This window comes from Zootoca vivipara, chromosome 9 (assembly GCF_963506605.1).
Source record: "Zootoca vivipara chromosome 9, rZooViv1.1, whole genome shotgun sequence".
Lineage (NCBI taxonomy): Eukaryota > Metazoa > Chordata > Lepidosauria > Squamata > Lacertidae > Zootoca > Zootoca vivipara.
Genome location: NC_083284.1, coordinates 55,573,261 through 55,595,443, shown reverse-complemented (window position 1 = coordinate 55,595,443; position 22,183 = coordinate 55,573,261). Strand labels below are relative to the sequence as shown.

At 45.5% G+C, this 22,183-nt stretch overlaps 1 protein-coding gene across 1 annotated transcript in view; it reads left to right on the top strand.

Annotated features, from left to right (window-relative positions):
- Positions 1-22,183, top strand: part of KDR (kinase insert domain receptor) — a 59,310-nt gene that overhangs the window by 31,740 nt on the left and 5,387 nt on the right. Inside the window, exons 15-27 of the mRNA XM_035112537.2 lie at positions 948-1,079; positions 4,818-4,924; positions 5,360-5,495; positions 12,752-12,856; positions 13,947-14,060; positions 15,389-15,477; positions 16,607-16,751; positions 17,536-17,636; positions 18,730-18,852; positions 18,968-19,079; positions 19,835-19,934; positions 21,158-21,263; positions 21,542-21,693. Of these exons, the coding sequence (XP_034968428.2) occupies positions 948-1,079; positions 4,818-4,924; positions 5,360-5,495; positions 12,752-12,856; positions 13,947-14,060; positions 15,389-15,477; positions 16,607-16,751; positions 17,536-17,636; positions 18,730-18,852; positions 18,968-19,079; positions 19,835-19,934; positions 21,158-21,263; positions 21,542-21,693 (1,522 nt within the window). The remainder of the gene's footprint in view (positions 1-947; positions 1,080-4,817; positions 4,925-5,359; positions 5,496-12,751; positions 12,857-13,946; positions 14,061-15,388; positions 15,478-16,606; positions 16,752-17,535; positions 17,637-18,729; positions 18,853-18,967; positions 19,080-19,834; positions 19,935-21,157; positions 21,264-21,541; positions 21,694-22,183) is intronic.

Below are 22,183 nucleotides of genomic sequence, written 5' to 3'. Positions count from 1 at the left end.
TGGTTTTGAAACATCCTGCTTCAATCTGTGCACAATATTAGTCACCATGGAGCTCTGTTTTGAGGATCAGATGCCTCATGCCTCTGCATCCCAGAATAGCAGTGGGAGAGGACCATTGCCCTCCTATTCTGCTTTTGGGTTTCCCATGGGCATTTGGTTGGCCGTCATAAAACACAGAGCTGGGTTTGGTAGGTCCAGCAAAGCTTTTCTTTGGTTCTTAGAGAGCTTTAGAAGTGCACTGGATATGGGGAATCCTGCAGGGAGATCAGGGCTGGCGCAATACATTTTGCTGCCTGAGGCAAAGGACAGCATGCTCCCCACCCCATTTCAGCTGCCTGGACTGTCAGTGGGGTAAGGGATAATGTCCTCCTGTGACAGCAGGCTACTTTAGGGGGTGAATGCCAGGCCTGTGGTGTACATAGTTCCGATCAGGGGAATCCAGGAAAGCGGGGAGCTGCCGCTGCTGGCCCCCAGCATCTGTCACCAGTTGGTCTCACTGTCTAATGGTAGGACTGGCCTTGATAATCAAATTCCATCCAGCCATTGTAAAATTAACCAAAGGGAATATATATAGACAGAGCTCTTGCCTGTGCTGAAGACATGCCCTTTGATCTGAAAGCCCTTTCCTAATGCCAAATGTGTGATTAGGCTTTCTTTGCTCACATTGTCAGAGGAACTCCCCTCTTTATCATTGGGGTGTTTGGCTAATCCTTATCACTGAAAGCAGGTTCTGGGGCTTAATCCTGGTGAGCTCTGGTCGAGATTAAACCAGGCTCACGGCTGGATGGAAGAGTCAAAGTGAGGGTTTGGAGTGTACAAAGCCTAATGAAAGATAAGAAAACCCTTGCAAAACTCCACATTTGTCGGTGTCTTTGTCTGAACAACAAAGTCAAATTAGCAATGAAAGAAACATTTGTATCTGTGTATTTTCTTTTTTAAAAAATAAGGTATTGTTTTGAAAGATGGGAACAGAACTCTCACCATACGGAGGGTGAGGAAGGAAGATGAAGGTCTCTACACTTGCCATGCTTGTAATATCCTGGGCTGTTCAAAAGCAGCTGCATTTTTTGAAGTAGAAGGTTGGTATGAAACACGGGGCTCTGGGTTATAAAGTGTTACTTATATTTTATTCTCACAGAAGCATAAAATGTGACAGTACCTCAGACATCATCTAGTCCAGGGGTAGGCAACCTAAGGCCCGTGGGCCGGATGCGGCCCAAATCGCCTTCTCAATCCGGCCCACGGACGGTCTGGGAATCAGCATGTTTTTACATGAGTAGAATGTGTTCTTTTATTTAAAATGGGTTATTTGTGGGGCATAGGAATTTGTTCACCCCCCCCCCACCCCCCCCCCCCCCAGAGAGAGAGAGAGAGAGAGAGAGAGAGAGAGAGAGAGAGAGAGAGAGAGAGAGAGAGTCCAGCCCACCACATGGTCTGGAGGACGGTGGACCGGCCCACGGCTGAAAAAGGTTGCTGACCCCTGATCTAGTCGATGCAGAAAATCAATTACCGCAGGGTCTCGATAGTCCTCTCCCGGTTTAAATGTAAATGCATGTTGCAAGCTCTACTTGCAGAAAACCGTTGAGCTTACTGAGACATATATGGTTTGTTGAGTGGAATCAAGGTTGAAGGGAAACAAATTTGTAAGAACTGTAGACCAGCCAGGGAGACTAGAAACTGTGTGGTAGCCAAGAAACTAATAAGCTGAAGTGTCAAAATCCAAATAGAAAAGACAAGGAGGATGCTAGGTAGACAGAATGGACCGCAGCAAGATATCTGAGTGGCTCCTTTGACTTCATTGAAGTAAATTGCGGGAACAGTCATTTGTGTAAGTGGTCCCCCTAAAATAAATATTTCCACTGAATCACATTCACTCATCAAAGATCTCACCCTCCTGTCAAAATCTCTGATCAAATTTCTTGTTTTGCATATTAACAAGCGACCTCTAGACACAATTTTTTTAAAAAAGGAGTTGTCTGCTAGTGAAAGAAACCTTGCCCCAGCGTGATGACCTGCTGAGGGTTTTGTTTTTATTTTTATTTTAACCAAGCAATCCAAAGCTATATCCTGTTATTCTTACAGTCCACAGCAGGATATTGAAGTGATGTGCCATGTGACATATTTTTTTTTGTGGGGGATGGAAAGTGCCTGTAAATAGACCTCCATGTAAATACGTTATTTCGGTTATCCAACAAATGTGACTTGCTGGAGCGTAGCTTACTTTGGCTTGTAGAAATGGAAACGTGATTGTGAGAGAGGGATTTGAATGAGGGAATTTATCACCCGCCTCATCGCAGGCTATCGTTTGATGTTAAAACAATAAACCAACGTGAGGTACAGATTGCGTGATGGAAGAGCTGAAATATACAGCCATGGGGTGAGGAGTGAACTTCATGGTAGAAATGAGTTCTTTTGATGTTGATTGCAGAACTGTTTTGGTGCTGATAAGCTTTAATCAGTGTTTGCCAGGGTAAACTTCTGCCCTGTACGAAGCTGACTTAAATCAGACTGCTTGGCCATCTAACTTAGTTTTGTGTACATTGATGGGCAGTTTTTGAGTGTTGCAGGCAGGAATCTTCTCAGCTCTACCTGAAGATGGTGGGAATTGGACCACCAGCACCTTCCCTGAGCTACAGCACCTTGTCTATAACAAAATCAAGTTTAGGCACTTTGACACCCTAGGAAAATATTAAGATGGAGTCTCACACTATATCAGATACTGAAACTCTTGGGCCTTCTAATCTTTACACCTGGTCAAGTTCCTTTGTAATCTGTATAGAGCCTCCTACATCTGTTTCCTATGCTGGTGAGGTCAGCCATCAACCTTCTGGGATCTTGATTCATTTACTCCCAAGGAGCGCTGTCTTTCTCTAGCAATTGAGTCCCCATTTAACAAAATCTCATACCTTTCCCATTTGCTTCTACTAATCGCTTACTAGTAGGGATTGGGGATAAATTCAGTTCAGTTTGCATTTAAAAAAACAAACTTAGCTAATTTGCACTTTCCAAAACAAAGCCATCCTTCAATATTTGCATGTTTCTGAATTTTGCCATGTAGTTCTCCGGCCAAGTAATGGCGACAAAAACCACATGTATAAAGTGTATATATAAATGCATGTGTTGGTGAAAGCAAATGCAATTTATTACAAGAGATTCCTTGCAGAAATGTGCGTATAATTGTCAAAAATGTATGTTAGGAGAATTCACACTGAAATGTTGAGAAATTAATGGAGAATTTTTCAAAAAAAAGTTGCAAATTGCTTCAAAAGTGTGGAAAACTAAATTTTAAGATAATAAAAATGAGAAACTGAGAGACCTGAAATAGACAGATGTGTTCATCCCTACTTATTAGTTATCCAACATTGCTTGATCCAATGCTGCTTGTTGGCTTCTATCCATTCAGAGCAGTATAAATAAGTCATATTTTGGAAAATTTATCTGGAGACAAAAGGCACAATGCAACAAAATTAAAGTACTTTTAAAATCCCAGGGCTTTCTGCGGGAACACCTACCGTGTTTCTCATATTATAAGTCATGTCTTATAATCTTTTTTTCTCAAGAAAATAAGCCTATGGCTTATTTTCGGGGGGTGTCTTATTATTTTAAAAAAATTTGCAGTATGGTACCTCCCCTGTCCGGCGCCCGGAACTGGCTGCTGCTGCGCTGCTGGGCGCGTTGTCGGCGCTTCAGCAGGGCACGCTGCTGGGTCCCGCCGGGTCGGGGCTTCACGCGGCGCGTGCTGAGGCTCTTGCCGGATCCCGGCTCGGAGCAGCGCGCGCTGTGGCTCTTGCTGCGTCCCGCCGCCGGGTTGGGGCTTGGAGCAGCGCCAGCGCCAAGCGCCAACCCAGCGGCGGGACCGGCGGGACCTGCAGCGCGCGCGACAGGAAGAGGAGGGACCAGCGAGTGGCAGCCGCGGCGGCCAATGAAGGCTCGGCCGGGTGTTTTTTGTCGTTGTAGCTGCGTCCCGCTGCGTCCCTCCTCTTCCTGTCGCGGCTCGGCGCCCGGAACTGGCTGCTGCTGCGCGCGTTGTCGGCACTTCAGCAGGGCACGCTGCTGGGTCCCGCCGGGTCGGGGCTCCACGCGGCGCGCGCTGAGGCTCTTGCCGGGTCTCGCCGCCGGGTCGGGGCTCGGAGCAGCGTGCGCTGCGGCTCTTGCTGCGTCCCGCCGCCGGGTCGGGGCTTGGAGCAGCACGCACTGCGGCTCTTGCCAGTCCCGCCGCCGGGTCAGCGCTTGGCGCGGTGCATGCTGCTGGACATTTTGGAGGGGCAGCAGCAGCCGGTTCCGGGCGCTGACAGGCATCTTCCTCTTCCATGGCGCCATCCAGACCTGCTCCCACCACTACGGCTTATTTTTGGGGTATGTCTTATATTTCTTCAACTCAGGAAAATCCTGCCATGGCTTATTTTGTAGGGATGACTTAAAATATGAGAAACACGGTAAAAGTGCTTAACTTTGACTGGATCTGCTCAGTTCTTTACTCCCTGCTGGGAGACCAATATTACCACATACCAGTGTGCACAACTTGGTTTATTTCATAGAGTGAGGAGATTAATCAAAGAATGCATTGACTGACCAGTATTACGGACTCCTCTTGGGTCAAGTCACCTCGAGTTCCAGTGGAGGGATTTGTACTGTGTACTGAAGTGTCCTACATACACTTTCCCTTTAACACATTTTTGTCTTAGTTGACTTGCTACGTGTTGGACTCCTAACATTCTTGTTCTCAGACAAGGAACCTCTTTCAGTACTTCAGCTGATGACCTACCCCAATAAGCTCTGGGCTACTATCAATGAACTGTTCGATTGTCTCTTCCCAGGCACTGATGAGAAAACGAACCTCGAGCTCATTATTCTGGTTGGAACGGCGGTAATTGCCATGTTCTTCTGGTTGCTCCTCGTCATCATTCTCCGGACCGTTAAGCGGGTAATGAAACCATTCTCCCACTGTCCCATCGGCACCAATCTTGCATGGCAAATGAAAACTGATGGGGACTCTTTTGTGTTGTTTCTTGCATTGTCTTTAAATCAACAGCCGCATTTTTTCCCTCTTGGTACCGTCACATTCTTGCCTGGAATTTGAGGGCACATAAATTGTGCTTTTTAATTGACCAGGCATTTGGTGGAGGGGGAAAAAAAGAGACCTTTTCCAGAAATTAATAAAGCGAGTAATTAACAATGATTTGTGGGCACATGCCCTGCAATGTTTCTGGGGGAGAACTGCATACTTGCATTCCTGTGGACAAAAAATGCCAGTAAATGTGACCCATAATGCCAGTAAATGTGACCCACTGCTCATTGCCTAAGCAGTAAGGATAATTGTATTTAACTTGCACTACTACTACTGCTTTTATTTTTTCAGGCCAATGGAGGAGAACTAAAGACTGGCTACCTATCTATCATCATGGATCCTGATGAAGTCCCTATGGATGAACAATGTGAACGTCTCCCTTACGATGCTAGCACATGGGAATTCCCCAGAGATAGGCTAAAGCTAGGTGGGTCTCCTTATGAATGAGCAAGTGAAATGTCCCTCCAGACTTGAAATCAGAGGCTGCTTTAATTAAGTGCTGGTTTTGGAAATACGTGATAGAATCCAGGGCCATCTTAAGGGCATCCAGCGCCGTGGTGCAAAATCCCTCTGGCGCCCCCCTGCTTGCTAGGCGGCATTGGAACGGCGGCTAGCAAGCCTGCTGTTGCGAGGGGACACGGCGGGAACAGTGCACCGAAAGCAGCCCTTTCGGTGCGCTGTTCCCACCACGCCCCCTCGCAACAGTAGGCTTGCTAGCCGCCATTCCAACGACGCCTAGCAAGTCCGCCCAGGCGAGGGGACGTGGCGTAAATAGCGCACCGAAAGGGCTCCTTTCGATGCGCTGTTCCCACCAAGCCCCCCTTGCAAGCCTGCTGTTGCGAGGGGGCGTGGCGGGAACAGCGCATGGCAGAGGATACAGTCAACCGCCCCCTGCAAGGGCAATGGAGGAGGGGCAGCGGGAGAGCTAGGCTGCTTCAGCAGCAGCGTCTCGCTCGCTGCCTCAAACATGAGCAGCGCGCAGGGCTGCTCGGCGCCCCAGCCCAGCGCCCCTGATGGGGAGGCGCCCTGGCGCACCACGCCACTAAGCCAAATGGAAAGGACAGCCCTGATAGAATCCAAGAATTGTATAGGAAGAGAACCTGGGGATTATTTAGTCCAGCCCCCTGCAATGCAGGAATATGGAACTTGTCCCATACGGGGATCGAACCTGCAACCTTGGCACCACACTCTAACCATCTGAGCTTGTGATGAGTAACAAGTAACTAAAGAGTTAACTGTGTACTGTAGCACCTGACCACTGAGGAAGATCATGTTACAGAATGTACCAGAAGTGTTTCTGTATGTTGCAGTTGGTTTCGTTTCTGCCTGGGAGACGGTCGCAAGATGTCTGCGCTCTCACCAGGTTGTTTGTTATTTTCTCTCTAGAATAAACTTAAGTAGTTATTAGAACACTTTGGACTCTGTGTGTTCTTAAGAGGCTTTTTATCCAACGGCTATACAAGCTTTCGCTGTGTGAGAAGAAGAACTCTGCTGTGTGTGTGTTTTACTGCCAGCCCGGTTCTACGGAAGCAGAGAAGCGGAGAGGAAGCGCGCCGGGCGATAATCAGAGGCTCCTAATTGAGTCATAAACAACTCAACGGAGCCCTATACCCGTCACAGGTTATGGGTCATAGAACCTAATCAATCACCAAAGCAATAAAAGGTGATTGCAGCTGTAAAAGCCTTGGAGAAAGCCGGTGTAAAGAGCTAGCTGGGAGAAACCTGTTGTTTTGCAGTCGGCAATCAATAGATGCACTCGCTAGCAGAAAGACCCTGTACCAGAAGGCTGGGATCCGCAGTCTACCCAGAGGAGCAACGTGAGCTATTCTGAGTGAGTACACAGACACGGAGCCCGGGGGTGGACAAGATGGCGGAGCAGCTACAGGAGTCATTTGTCGTGCCGTTCCAGAGGTTGAATGGCGACAACTATGCAGAGTGGAGAGAAAGGGCCAGAATGTGGTTGCTAGGAAAGGATTTGTGGACTTGTGTGTTAAATCCTCCAACCCCTGTCGCTGATAATTCAGCAGCTGAAGCACAGAGGTTTGCAGCAGAAACCAGGAAAGACAATAAGGCTCTATGTGCCATTGCCATGAGCTGCGATGCTACACAACTGCCCTATGTGCAAAATGCTGAAAATGCCAAGGAAGCCTGGGACAGTTTGGAAAGGGTCCATCAGAGAAAAACAGCTGGAGCTAAGCTGCATGCTATGAGGCATCTCTTTGAGTTGAGACTGAGACCAGGGCAACCCATTAAGGAGCACATTGCCAATGTGATTGATGCATTCCATAAGCTGCAGCGGCATGAGCTTGTGTTCAAAGAGAAGGAAAAAGTTTATATTTTGCTGTCTAGTTTGGGAAACGCCTATGAACATTTGTGTTTAACATTTGAGTCAATGCCTGAATCTGAACTCACGATTGCTTACGTTTCTGGGCGTTTGGCGGATGAGGAACAGAGACGCCAGAAAGAATCGGCTGAGAAGGGGGGCCGTGGGCGCAGAGAAGCCAGTGGGGGTGCAGTAAAAAGCACTGAGGAATCCACTGTGAGTGCGTGCGCAACAAGGCTTTGCTTTCGGTGCCAGGAGCCGGGGCACGTAGCGAGATTCTGCCCAGCTCCGGAAGCAGCCAAGGTCACTCAGCCAGGTGCCAGGCAACCCAGCGGACGTGGTCGTGGGACCAGCCAGCAGCGCCGAGGCAGAGGACATGGGAAAACTCCAGATAACCCTGTCAGCCGTCATCTTTCTGCTGCCTTAGCAACGGTTCGAAACAAAGGACAGGACAGTTTCACTTTTATTATCGACTCAGGCAGCAGCCATCATCTTGTACCGCCTTCAGGACAGATCCTGAACTGCAGGCCACTTGAAGATGAAAAGAGCCTGCATCTTGCTGATGGTTCTTCTGGAACAATTAAAAGCAAGGGTGTTTTTTATATGCAATGCTTAGACACTAACCTTGATGTTTATGTTGTACCAGGCATGGAAAATGGTCTTTTAAGTGTGTCTTGCTTATTGCGTGAGGGCTTTGAAATAAGTTTTGCCAATGGTGTTTGCAAAATTGCCAGAGATGGGGCTGAGCTGGTAAGCGTTACTGTTGGGTCTGATGGTCTGTTTGTCCTAGATGGGAGGGGGCAAGCAGGTGGAAGTAACACTGGTGATGCTCAGGCTAAAAGTGCCAATACCCCAAAGGGCACAGAGGGCGCTATCCATAAGGATTGTATTCATGCTTGGCACAGAAGGTATTGTCACATGTCTTTTCCTTATGTGAAAAAAGCCCCTGATTTAGTCAAAGGTTGCAGGTTCAAGCCATGTCAAAAACACCTGCAATGCCGCGCATGTGCGAAAGCGAAGACGAAGAGATGCTCTTATCCTAGGTCTGAGAGGAAGAGCACAAAGCCATTTCAGTTAGTGCACTTGGATATTTCTGGGCCTATGTCAACGTTAAGTTTAGGTGGTTCAAAATATGTTTTGTGTCTTCTGGATGATTTCAGCCATTTTTCCTGGGTCATAACACTGAAAGAGAAGGGGGAGGCTGCCAGAGTGATACAGGAGTGGGTAGCCGAAGTAGAACTACAGTTCTCCGTCACTGTCCAGTGTTTTCAGAGTGACAGGGCGGGAGAGTTTTTGAGTGCAGAACTACAAGGGTTTTTCCGCAGCAAGGGAATTAGGCACAGAAAAACCGCTCCTTTTAGTCCACAGGAGAATGGTTTAGCTGAAAGGAAATTTAGAACGCTGTCTGAACTGGTGGAGGCAACGTTGTTTGATGCAGGACTACCCCAGAAGTTTTGGGGGGAATGCTATAAATTTGTGAATTATTGTTCAAATCGCGCTTTTAATTCAGTTGTGGACAACACACCCTACTACATGTTGTATGGCAAAGTTCCGAAGGTGCACTATTTCAGAACTTTTGGGTGTGAGGCTTGGGTTCTAATTCCAAAGCAGAAGCGCAGAAAGGGAGGATCAAGATCCAGAAAAATGATCTTCTGTGGTTACGAACCAAACTCAAAGGCTTGGAGGTTTGTACCAGCAGAGGGGGACCAAACCCGCGTTCACATTAGCAGGAGTGCTACGTTCTGTGAACAAGAGGGCTGGAGACGCATTCATGCTAACCCCGAAGTTCTTCTTGACTGGTCTTCAGGTTTTGACCAGGAAGAGGAAACTCAGGTGGCTGATGCTGGAGTTCCAGGTGCTGCAGGACCAGATCCAGGTCAGGCAGCTGGTCCAAGTGGTGTAGCTCCTAGGGAAGTGAAGCAAGTAGTCAGAAGCGCACCGACTTCACCCCAGGTCAAGCCTGGGAAGTACAGCAAACGTGGTAGGTCACCCACTTCACCCAAAGCAAGCCCAGAGGGGGCTGCAAAGCGTAGTAGGTCTCTAGACAGTGCTGCTAGTCCGAGAGAGCCACAGTCAGAGACAAACAGTTCGGATTTAGAGGGGGAAGATGTGGGACCAAGGCGTTCAAAACGCACCACGAAAGGTAAACCACCTGAAAGGTTTTCAGCTGTCAGTGTATGGGCGAACCTAGCAGTGTGTGAGCCTGAAAGCTTTGAAGAGGTGCAACAGTTGTCAGTGGAGGAAGCTAGTAAGTGGAAAGTTGCAATGGAGAAAGAGTTGAACTCCATGCAATCTCTTGGTGTGTATAGCCTAACACAGTTGCCAGAAGGCAAGAAAGCAGTCAGTTGTAGGTGGGTCTACAGGCTGAAACCCACAGTGACTGGAGAGCCTCAGTACAAGGCTAGATTAGTGGCTAGAGGTTTTACTCAGAAGAAAGGAATCCACTACACAGATGTCTTTAGTCCGACTTCGAGAGCGGAATCTTTCAGGATGCTTTTAGCGACTGCAGCGCAGAGAGGCCTAGTGGTCAACCACTTTGATGTGGACACCGCTTATTTGAACTCTGACCTCCAGGAGGAGTTGTACATGTTGCCTCCTCCAGGGTTTGAGAGTGACGTGCCAGGTCAGGTGTGGAAGCTGCACAAGTCGATCTACGGTCTGAAGCAATCCGCTAAAAATTGGAATTCATGTCTTGATTCTGTTTTGAAGAGCCTAGGTTTCAGGAAGAGTCTAGCTGACAGTTGTCTGTATCTCAGAGGTGAAGGAGAACAGCAGGAGCTGTTGCTTGTCTATGTTGATGACTTGATCTGCTTAGCAAAGAGCCAGATGCAAGTGCAGAAGTTTGCAAAAGAGTTAGGCAAGAGGTTCAAACTCAAGAATCTAGGTGCAGTGAATGTTTATCTAGGTGTGCAGATAGACAGAACTGAGGATGGAAGTTTCTTGCTCAGTCAGAAAGGCAAGATTGAACATTTGCTTGAGAAGTTCAGAATGTCTGATTGTAAAGGGGTCAGAACACCCATGGAGACAAACTTTGTGAAAGAGTCACAAGTAAAGGACAAAGTAGCGTTTGAGAGTCCTGAAGTGTTTCAGTCAGCGCTAGGGAGTCTGTTGTATTTGTCACAATGGAGCAGACCAGATATTGCTTTTGCAGTCAATTTGCTCAGTAGAGAAGCATCGAAACCTAGCGTGCATGCTTGGAATGGCATTAAGAGAGTACTTAGGCATTTGCAGGAGACCAAAGAGTATTGTTTGGAGATGTCAGCGCAAGGTGAGCCACAACTCACTTGTTTTGCAGATGCTGATTGGGCCAATCAGGAGGACAGGAAGTCAGTGACTGGTTTGGTAGTCAAGTTTGGAAATGCCCTGATTGGTTGGCGGTCGCGCAGGCAAAGCCTAATAGCAATGTCTTCCATGGAAGCCGAATTCTGTGCGTTGTCTGCGACATGCACTGAATTGGAGTACTACAGATGTTTGGTCCAGGAAATCTGGGGTGATTGTAGCCAGCCCATCACTGTTTGGGGCGACAATCAACCATCTTTGAGACTGGCGGAGTCTGGACAGTTCAAAGCCAGAACCAAACACTTAGACATCCGCTTCCGAAACGTATGTCAGAGCATACAGGTAGGCTTGGTGAAGTTGAGGTATTGTCCAAGCCAAGAGAACCTAGCAGATGGGTTCACAAAACCCTTGAGTTTCCAACGGCATGGGGAATTCTGTGAAGGGTTGGTTTTGGGGTAAGTTTGGATACCCGCTATCCCCAGTGTTCAGGTGAGAGGGGGTGTGATGAGTAACAAGTAACTAAAGAGTTAACTGTGTACTGTAGCACCTGACCACTGAGGAAGATCATGTTACAGAATGTACCAGAAGTGTTTCTGTATGTTGCAGTTGGTTTCGTTTCTGCCTGGGAGACGGTCGCAAGATGTCTGCGCTCTCACCAGGTTGTTTGTTATTTTCTCTCTAGAATAAACTTAAGTAGTTATTAGAACACTTTGGACTCTGTGTGTTCTTAAGAGGCTTTTTATCCAACGGCTATACAAGCTTTCGCTGTGTGAGAAGAAGAACTCTGCTGTGTGTGTGTTTTACTGCCAGCCCGGTTCTACGGAAGCAGAGAAGCGGAGAGGAAGCGCGCCAGGCGATAATCAGAGGCTCCTAATTGAGTCATAAACAACTCAACGGAGCCCTATACCCGTCACAGAGCTATCCTAATATCCAATATGGAGGTCATTGTATGCTCTGATTGGAGCTCGGAGCTCCTGGTTCACTATCCATTGGAGGGCACCATGTATGCACTCAAACTTTCAGGTTTGCAAGAAATAGAGTGGAGTTGGAATTTCCCAGGAGACTCCTTAGGCTTTAATGTCATAGCCAGATCTCGGCACTGGATTCCAACCAGGTCTTGGGCACACAAGATTTTATGTACCGTAATTTTTTAAAAAGGAGTAATCATAAGTATATGCAAAGTAACATTCCTCAGAGTGTCTGCATCATAGTGGCACACTTCCGGGGCGATGAAGCAGTGCTTACAAATTGGAGAGCCTAGTTTCCCTGATTCTATTGAACTGGGCTGCCTACTGTTCCCTAGTTCAACAGCCTAGAGAAAAAACCACTTGAGCCCAGTGGTGCCCAACCTTTTTCTTTTTTACCATAGCCTTGGCAGACCACATAATGATTTTTCTGCCTTTTGTAGCAGTTGCAATGCATTGCTGTTTGATTTTTGAAATTGCATTTTTATTACTGCTTTTATTTATTGGATGTTTTGTATTATAATTTGAATTCCATGGAATTCAAGTTGTATGCATTAAAATTCAAGAAATAAAAGAAGCAATAAAAAGGCAATTAAAAGTCAATATGAACAGTGCTTTTTCTTCAGGGGGTACTCAAGGGTACGCAGTAACAGCACCTCTCTTTTTTTCAGTTAAAAAGTGTGACACTTACTGTAACAACTTCACAGTGAGTACTGGCACCTCTTTTTCTAGGAGAAAAAAGCACTGAATATGAGCATTTAATTTACTAGGTGTGCCATCTTCCCTCTATAACCGCAAAGCCCTAGACAGGTCAAGGGCCACCTCTAAATGAAGCTTGCAGACCATTGGCGGTCCACAGACCGCAATTGGGAACCCCGTGCTCTAGACTTCTTGTTTTGATGCCATTTCCAGAAACATGTATGTTTTACTGTAACACAACACGTAAGGCGGCAGGATTCTGCTTTTCTGCTTGCTCCCTTTATAGCTGTGCTGCTCTCTGCCTTCATTCCAGCGTGATCCACCAGCCTTGTTTGCCAAATAAGTAACCAGCTCCCTTCAATTGCTTGGACAGTAGAAATATAAAAAGTTTATCTTTTTGTTTAATTTTGTATCCAGGTAAGCCGCTTGGTCGGGGAGCCTTTGGCCAAGTGATTGAAGCAGATGCATTTGGAATCGATAAAATGACTACCTGCCGGACTGTTGCAGTCAAAATGCTTAAAGGTGAGGCTCGAGAACTAAAATTCACCTATGAAGGAAGTTGTGGGCAATCAGCAGTTGCTGATGACATTGTAAGACCTCAGTTGGTTGTAGCTATTGGATATAGCTACAAGATATAAACTTGCCAATCTCTTCTCACTTAGTTCAACCTAGGGGATGAGAAGCTTTCATAGCAGAAATAGAATGTTGGGAGAGTATATTCATTTTTATTGTATTAATTGTTTCCATTAAGCAATGAGTTTCTTTTCCCAGTCCTTTAGATTGTTTTGAACTTGGTTAGATATTTTGAACTCCACACATGCTTTCTTCCCACTCTTTATGCCTATTCTCTGTTAAATTTTCATTAAGCACAATAAATGCGCTATGCTTTCTTCGTTAAACTAAGGTGAAATACCATCTTGCTCCCTCTTGTGGCTTCCTTCAAGCAAGGAGCCAACCCTCACAGTAGCTCTGTGGAAGAGCATCTACTTTGCATTCAGAAACAGTGGCATAGCATGGGGGAGGGCTGAGAGGGAGGAAGGAAGAGGAAGGTGGAAAAGCACTGCCAGAGCCACGTGCATTGCCCAGATTACCTTGCTGCAAGGACACAATGGCACTCTTGGCTTCGCATTTCTTTGCCTTATCTCTGCTCCCAGGTTGGGGCTAGTTTGCAAGGAGAAACTCACTTGATTAGATGCTGGCTGGCGAAGGGACTGACCACTGCCTAGTCCACCAGGGGGTGCAACACTTGCCCTGCCCTGAGGCACCGGTAACCCACGCTATGCCCCTGTTCAGAAAGTCCCAAGTTAAATCCCCTACATCTGCAGGTTGGGCTTTGAAAGACTCCTGTCTAAAATTATACAACCACTAGCAGTCAATATAAACAACACTGAGCTACATGGACCAGTGGTCGGATTATCAAATAAGATAGGCACCTTCTTAGGCTCATAAAAAATGCTTTAATAAACATAGGCTTTAAGTTCGATCACGCAAAATTTTGCTCACTAGTATTAAAGAAGGTCCCTTCGCATCCTACTTTGAAGGAAGATGGCAAGCGGACCTTTATTGTTATTCTATAGACAGGACAATATCTATATTTCCTTTTCATTTATAGAGGGTGCAACACACAGTGAACACAGGGCACTGATGTCGGAGCTCAAAATCCTCATTCATATTGGTCATCATCTCAATGTGGTCAATTTACTTGGGGCCTGTACAAAACCAGGAGGTAAGTGTTGTTTTTTGCCACTTTGTGAAGAGGGCATAGCTCAGGGGTGCTCACCGCTTTACCCCCCCCCCCCGAGTCTGCCATTAATGAGTTTCAAGCAGCTAGGCCTGGAGAGACTTCTGTCTACAACCTGGAGATCCAAAAGCCACAAAAATAGGTGCAACAAAAATAGACACAACGTTTAGTAAAACAGCAATGCAAACAACAAGAAACCAGAGCTTTCCTTCCTTGATTGCAGTGGGTATGTGGGGTAGTGTTATCTGTTCCTTTCTGTGCATTCTTAGAAAGCCACTGCCGGCTGGGGGGGAAATGCATTCACCCTGCCCATTCCTGGTCCATTTTATGGCAAAGCAAGGCATTATTGCAGCAAATGCATGAACCCAGTTTCTCATCTGCTGAAATAATGGGGAAAGTGGAAGCCAAGGTTCAGGTTCAGGAGGGGAAGTTTCACTAGGCAAAGAACCTATTGATTCTTTGTGCCTTTGAGGTATTTAACTTTAAAAAGAAGCTCTAGGTTGAGAAAGATACAATGGAGATATATAGAATCCCGCAGAATTATGCTTAATCTATTGATTTGCCCTCCCATTTTAATGCTGAATATTTTGCCACTTGGTTTCCACCACCCCCCCCAGTTTAAACCATTTTTCTCACTGTTTTATTATTAGTTTTTTGTAAGCTACTCAGTGTCTTTCTGGTGGGGATCAAATCTTTAAAATACTTACAAAAATGTTGCATGTGAAAGTGAGAGCAACTTTATAATAACACATGTACAGAGGAGGCCTGCACACAATTTGACATCTACCAAACAAAACGAAAGGCAAGAACAGATATTTTCATTAATCCCTGGTGCATTTTCAGTGATGGTAGGGAGGGCTTCATTCTGCTTGCTGGACCACACATTTTCCAGGCGTGACATGGAGCAGGAGTGAGGAACTCCAGATGTTGCAGGACTCCAACTCCCGTCTCTCTGAGCATTGACTATCCTGCTTGGAGCCAGTGGGATTTGGAGTTCAGCAACAGCTGGAGGGCCGCAGGTTAGCCACACCTGATACAGTGGCGGAGCTTAATGCTCCGGTACCGGGGGGCGGAGAGCAAGCAGGGGCGGGGCTGGCATGTGTCCTGGGAACATGGTACGCCGCCTGCAGAGGCGTGGTACCCAGCGCGGGCGGGGGCGAAGCCGCGATGGCACCCCACCTTGATTGCGTTGCCCGGGGGCGGTGCACTCCCCCCGCACTCCTCTTCCTCCACCAGTGACCTGATATGGCCAGTTGCTAGAGGAAAGGCTGGGAGAAAGCCCTCTAAGTCTTGTTCTCATTGTGTTCCTTTAGGGCCACTCATGGTGATCGTCGAGTACTGCAAGTTTGGAAATCTGTCAGTGTACTTGAGAAGCAAGCGGAGTGATTTTGTTCCATACAAGGTGAGGCCTGCGTGAAATGTAGGGTAAGGTTACCAGACGTCCCCGTTTCCTGGGGACAGCCCCCGGATTTACAAATCAGTCCCCTGACAAAATCCATCTATTTGGTAGGAAATTGAAAAGTGTCCCTGGATTCATTGAAAAAAATCTGGTAGGGGGGAGGCTGCTCTGCTTTTCAGTTTTAAGATCCTTTTAACTTCTCTACTGTGAGATCTCTTGGATGTGAATAGGAGTTAAAATAACTAGATAAATACAATGATATTTGAAATGCTGTTATGAAAAGGCAGTTATAAAAATTATAATGTCTCATTAGTAATTTTTCATTAGTTGGAAAAACTATTACTTATATACCTATATTTTGTATTGTGTCACAATTTCAAGTTTCCTTTTTGTTTGCTTTTCCTTTTACGCTTTTGTTTTTGTCTGTTACTTTATTTTCTCACTGAAAATTAAAATATAAATATTTTTAAAAATAGGAATTAAAATAACGATTTAACATTTCTAAGTGAAATCTATACTTCTGTAGGTCGTATCATGGCCGACATGGGTTTATACCTTCCTTAACACTTTATGTTTGCAATTACTGTGTGGACATTTCCATTATTCTCATGGTAGATTACTAAATTATACTCTGTTATAACTTTAGGAAATCCTGATGTATACTGTGTTCTAGGGGGCTTAGTTTGGTCAGAATCGAGTATACAGTTCCAGAGTTAACACTCAATACATTACTTCTGGTAAATGAGCCACCATAGCTGCTAGAGGGCCTTGAAAATTTGTGTCTTGGGTTTTTAAGACTCGTCTACCCATGTACTATCTGAAAGCAAAAGGGCATGTTGGTTTCTAAATGTGAAATATATTGGCATTGTTTTCAGCTCTCCCACCCCACTGTTCATTTCATTTGTCTCATCCATATTCCCTTTCTAATAAATAGTTTGAGTTTTCACCCCTTTATTTTCTGTCTTGATAGGATAATGCAAATTCTGTTGTCCCCCTCCTTTCTTCTTCTTCTTCTTCTTCTTCTTCTTCTTCTTCTTCTTCTTCTTCTTCTTCTTCTTCTTCTTCTTCTTCTTCTTCTTCTTCTTCTTCTTCTTCTTCTTCTTCTTCTCCTCCTCCTTTAAAAACTTTGTAGGCCAATCATGCTCGGTACAGGCAGGGAAATGGTGAAGTCTCTGCAGACTTGAAGAAACGCCTGGACAGCATTGCAAGCAGCCAGAGCTCAGCCAGTTCCGGGTTTGGAGAGGAGCGATCTCTCAGCGATTTAGAAGTGGGGGATGGTGGGTATTTGTCTTAAATCATTATCCATGGCTTTAGAATATTGAGATCAAAGTGTGTTTCCTTGGCTTCCCCATTCTTATAGGATTAGGTACTCCTGTATCATTTGCTGATAAAACCAGAACCGTCTTTCCCACAGGGCTTAGTGGTGCATCGCGCCAGGGCACCGGCCTCTCAGGGATGCCCCAGCGAGTGGGGGAGCTGCGCGGCTTTGCCAGCGGCCTCCCCTTCCCCTGCATGCCCGCCAACTGTGCCCCTCCAACCATATGGCTGGCGGGTGCGCAGCTTCCCTCCCAAGCCTCTGCGGAGATCACTCTCCCGCAGTGGCATGGGGGAGAGTTGCGCCCTGCCCCATGGCTGCCAGTGTGCAGCTTTGCCCCCCCCCCCACTATCTGTGGTAATTTGGGGGTGCTGGGTGGATATTTGCACCCTGGCACTGCATCTGCTAAAGACGGCCCTGGATAAAATACACGATTTATGAATATATATATTTTAATAAAATAAGTATTTTGTATCACTCTAAAATACACATGTTATATCCTTCATTGTGCAGCTATTGGGGCAATATGGAAGTTTACTCTAACAATATGGCATTCTGACTTGCTTTTCCATGCTGAGTCACTGAGGGTAACTCCCGCTGCACAGCTCCAAGTGTCCATTTACCTGGAAGCCAGAAATGAAGAAAGGAATCTGAAGGATGGGGTTTCTGTATACTAGGTGTTAACCTGGTGAATTAGGATGTCCAGTGTATTGTGCATTTATATACGTTGACCTTTCTCTTTGCAGCAACATCTGAAGATCCTTGCAAGAACCCACTAAGCCTGGAGGACCTCATCTGCTATAGCTTCCAGGTGGCCCGGGGGATGGAATTCCTGGCCTCGCGGAAAGTAAGGCATTCCTCTTGGGGGAAATGACATTTGTCAGATGACTGCATGTCACTGGGAACGATTGTGATAATAAGGATAGTGCCAGAGCTCATTCAGCATTTCTGTACACTCTGATTTAAAGCAGTTGATATTGCAAAGTTCTTTGGTAAAGACGTCGGCACTTGTATATTCACCTGTCACCAGGCATACACTGGCCTTTAATTCATTTTAATGCACATTTCCCTTTTTGGCTAGAGTTTTTAAAGTGGTTTACAACAGGGGTTTCCAAACTGTTGTCTGAGGACGTGGTCCGTTCAGCAGCTCTGCAGCATGTATGTGGATTTATGGTTAAAGATGGGGAGATAGCAAATCCCTTGCTTCAAATACTCATATTGATTTTGTTGTTGCTGCTGCTGCTGCTTTCATTTCTTTATGTTTTATTGTATTGTGGTTTGAATCCTACGGAATTCAAATGGTAAGACAAAAAAATGCAGTATATAAGAAATAAAAGAAGGTATAAAATTCAATTTTTAAAAAACCGTACAGCATCTAATGCAGAACATTACAATTGCTAAAACAGTCAGAAAAAATCATTAAGACTCTCAACAATTTTCAAGTGGTCGGTGGGGTGGGGTGATGTAAGCCATGGCTCTCAAACTCACAACGTCTGTAAAATACACTGGATTCACCAAGAACCACACCTTCAAAACAAAACAATTGGCCCCACTGCAGTGAGAGCCAGCATCCAATGTTCTACTCCACAGAGCAGTTGTTGGTAGATGTATCTGTATGTGTGGAGAAGGGACAGTCCAGGTGGAGCAGGCTCTGAAGTCTTCTTTGTCTTGTCTCTCTTGCCATGCCTACCTCATGTCAAGTCTTCCCACACATGGATGTGTTTTCAAATATTTATCTTCTCTCATTCATCTTCTAAGGCAGTGCAAAAGACTGTCTCTCAACAGAAACAACATCTGAGTTTCATTTAAGCCTTATTGGGACATTCATTTTAGTAACCTACAAAGTGCTGAGCCTTGCAAGGAAGGTACCAATTAAGACAAGGTTAACAAAGCTCTTTGGAACATCCCAAATAACAGGCCCATTGTTCCTCTCCTTGCAGTGTATCCACAGAGATCTGGCAGCTCGCAATATCCTCTTATCGGAGAACAACGTGGTCAAAATTTGTGATTTTGGATTGGCCCGAGATATCTACAAAGATCCAGATTATGTCAGGAAGGGAGATGTAAGTTTCCGTCTGTGAAATAGCGGGACATTTACTTGGGAAAAGATATTAACAATGACATTGTGATTATATTTAATGCTTCCTTTTCTCTATTGCTTTGCTAATAAACATTTAGGCTAGGCTACCCCTAAAGTGGATGGCACCGGAAACCATTTTTGACAGAGTATACACCATTCAGAGTGATGTTTGGTCCTTTGGTGTACTGCTGTGGGAGATATTTTCCTTAGGTAAGTCACATTACTTTGGTTACCCAGGGTGAAATCCCATGGGACCTGGGAGGGCATCTCATGGGCCATAGGATGTCCCCAACATCAGAGGCAGAACTCTGACTTCTGAGAGGGAGATCCTGCAAGCCAGGTGTCAGAACTCCAGTGTCAGAAGGGCCAATTTTTGTTGTTGTTGTTGAGGTGGTTCAGGGTCATTCCAGGAGAGCACAAGGAAATGCTTGGATTCAGAGCTATTTCAGTTCCCCAACAGGCCAGGGAGACATTTAAACCAGCTCAGCAGCTAAGGCTTTTCTGGTCATTTTTCTACCATTGTAGAAAAGCAGCTAAGGCTTTTCTGATTTTTTTCTACCATTTTTCTACCATTCTCTCCCAGTGGGAGAGAAACTGCAAAAATATAGCAAAAATATAGCAACTCCTCAAATTTTATTTAATCTCCCCCCTTTCTTTTCCTTCTTTTCATTGCAAATGAAAATTTGCAAATTAATAATAATAATAATAATAATGAAAAATTAGAGCTTGGCAATATGAAACTCAGATCAAATATCCGCACATCTCAGGAACATTCTATGACTGTTCATGCAAACAGTCATTTTATTTCCCTGTCCAATGTAAGTGATTCTCTCTAGACCCAGTCTAATTGAGCTTCTATCATTTTAGTTACCGGTAGCTCTTATTTCAGTGAATTGACATATATTTAGCTGAAAATCACCACCAGCATTTAAAGTACCTTAGTAAAAGGAAAGCTGTCATTTCAGGAGCCTCGCCATACCCTGGTGTCAAGATTGATGAGGAATTCTGCAGAAGACTGAAAGAGGGAACAAGGATGAGGGCGCCAGACTATACAACACCTGAAATGTAAGAATTTTTACTGGTGCAAACATGCCTTGTCTCAGAAATGGATAATTTACTTAGGAGTAGGTCAGGAAAAAAATCTCACTCTAATTCAGCCACTAGTGGCCAGTGGGCTTTTTTACTAATGGCAGGGAGGGAGGAAGCGCAAGAAGTCAAATATTTGGTTGCAGTCAGCTCATACATTTAAAGAACATTCAGGGCATATTAATAGTGCATGTCTTTGCCCAAAACATCATGGGAACTGCAGTTTACTCCTCACAGACCTACAATTCCTAGCACCCTCCACAAACTACAGTTCCCAGGATTCTTTGCAGGAGGCCATGCCCTTTAAATGTGCTTTAATGGTGTAAATGTGACTTTTCTCTTGTTCTGGCAGTACAGTACTGACCAGCTTGTTGCTCTTAGCTATTAACTATCACTAAGAAGCAGAATATGATCTTGTCCTGGGACAGTGATCCATGCGATGGTCATTTCTAGGCTTGATTATTGTAACTCGCTCTACGCGGGGCTGCCCTTGAAACTGACCCAGAAACTCCAGCGGGTGCAGAATGCCGCAGCGAGACTCCTTACGGGGTCCCATCCGTGGGATCACATTCATCCAGTGCTTTACCAGCTGCACTGGCTCCCGGTGGAGTACAGGATCAGGTTTAAGGTGCTGGTTTTGACCTTTAAAGCCTTATGCGGCTTAGGACCCTCGTACCTACAGGGCCGCCTCTCCCGGTATGACCCACAGAGGACATTAAGGTCCACAAATAATAACATACTGGAGATCCCAAGTCACAAGGTAGTTAGGCTGGCCTCGACCAGGACCAGGGCCTTCTCAGTACTGGCCCCGATCTGGTGGAACGCCCTGTCTCAGGAGACTAGGGCCCTGTGGGATTTGTCATCTTTTCGTAGGGCCTGCAAGACAGAGCTGTTCCGTTTGGCCTTTGGACTGACGCAGTCTGACCCTGGGGTTACCCTCCCCTAAGGTTTTATCTCATAATGGTTTTATGTTACTTGTAGATTTTTAATTTTAAAATTGAATTTTAACATTGTATTAATCTGCATTTTAACTGAATTGTTTCTTTTATACGGTACTTGTGTTGATATTTTTGTTGTTAGCCGCCCTGAGCCCGGTCTTGACTGGGAAGGGCGGGGTATAAATAAAAGTATTGTTGTTGTTGTTATTATTTTTGTTATTATTTTGCTTTGTAACACTGCTACCGTTGTCTTATATCTCCCAGGTATCAGACAATGTTGGACTGCTGGCATGGGGAACCCAAACAAAGGCCCACTTTTTCAGATTTGGTAGAACATCTGGGAAATGTATTGCAAGCAAATGTCCGCCAGGTAAAGTCATACTCTAAAAACTACTGTAAACTCCTTGGGGGAGAAAAGTGCCTCCATGTACAAATTTATATATATAGGGGATATCTATCTATCTATCTATCTATCTATCTATCTATCTATCTATCTATCTATCTATCTATCTATCTATCTATCTATCTAGATATATATAGATATATATAGATATATATATATATATATAGATATATATATATATAGATATACACACATACATATACACACAAACACACACCCTATTTTTCTCTGTCTTTCTACATCAGGATGGTAAGGACTATATTGTCCTCCCGCAAACTCCGCTGCTGAACATTGAAGAGGATTCTGGGCTGTCCCTGCCAACCTCACCTGTTTCCTGCATGGAAGAAGAGGAAGTGTGCGATCCTCAGTTCCATTATGACAGCACGTTAGAACTGAGGTTTGTAGCCTAATGAGAATTCCATGGGGACTGCTAGGCATTTCCCTCCCTGCCAGGTTTTTCTTTGAAAGTGGGGATCATGGTGAGAAAGAGGAAGGAGTTTGTGCTGCTGTGGATTTATATTTAGCCATGTTCACTAGGCTGCAATATTTGTAGAGCAATTCCATATACTCTGATTTCGCTGGAACCAGAGGGGTGTGCTGCCACTACACCAATGGGGGATGGTCACTGCATCCGGCTCAGGAGGTGAGGAAGGAAGCACCCAAATTGAAAATGTAAAAAAACGGCAGGGATGCCCCCCCCCCCAGCTCACCAATCAGGAAATGTGCTCGTGAGGCCACTCGCATGTCACTAACACAGAGAAGTCAAGGAGAGCCCTGTGGTTAGTTTTGGACTAGTATCCCTTCATTGCCAGCCGGCAGTGATCCCAGGGAGAGGTTCAGATCCCTTAATGCCTCTCGGAAGGAAGAAGGGAGACAACAAGGCAGCC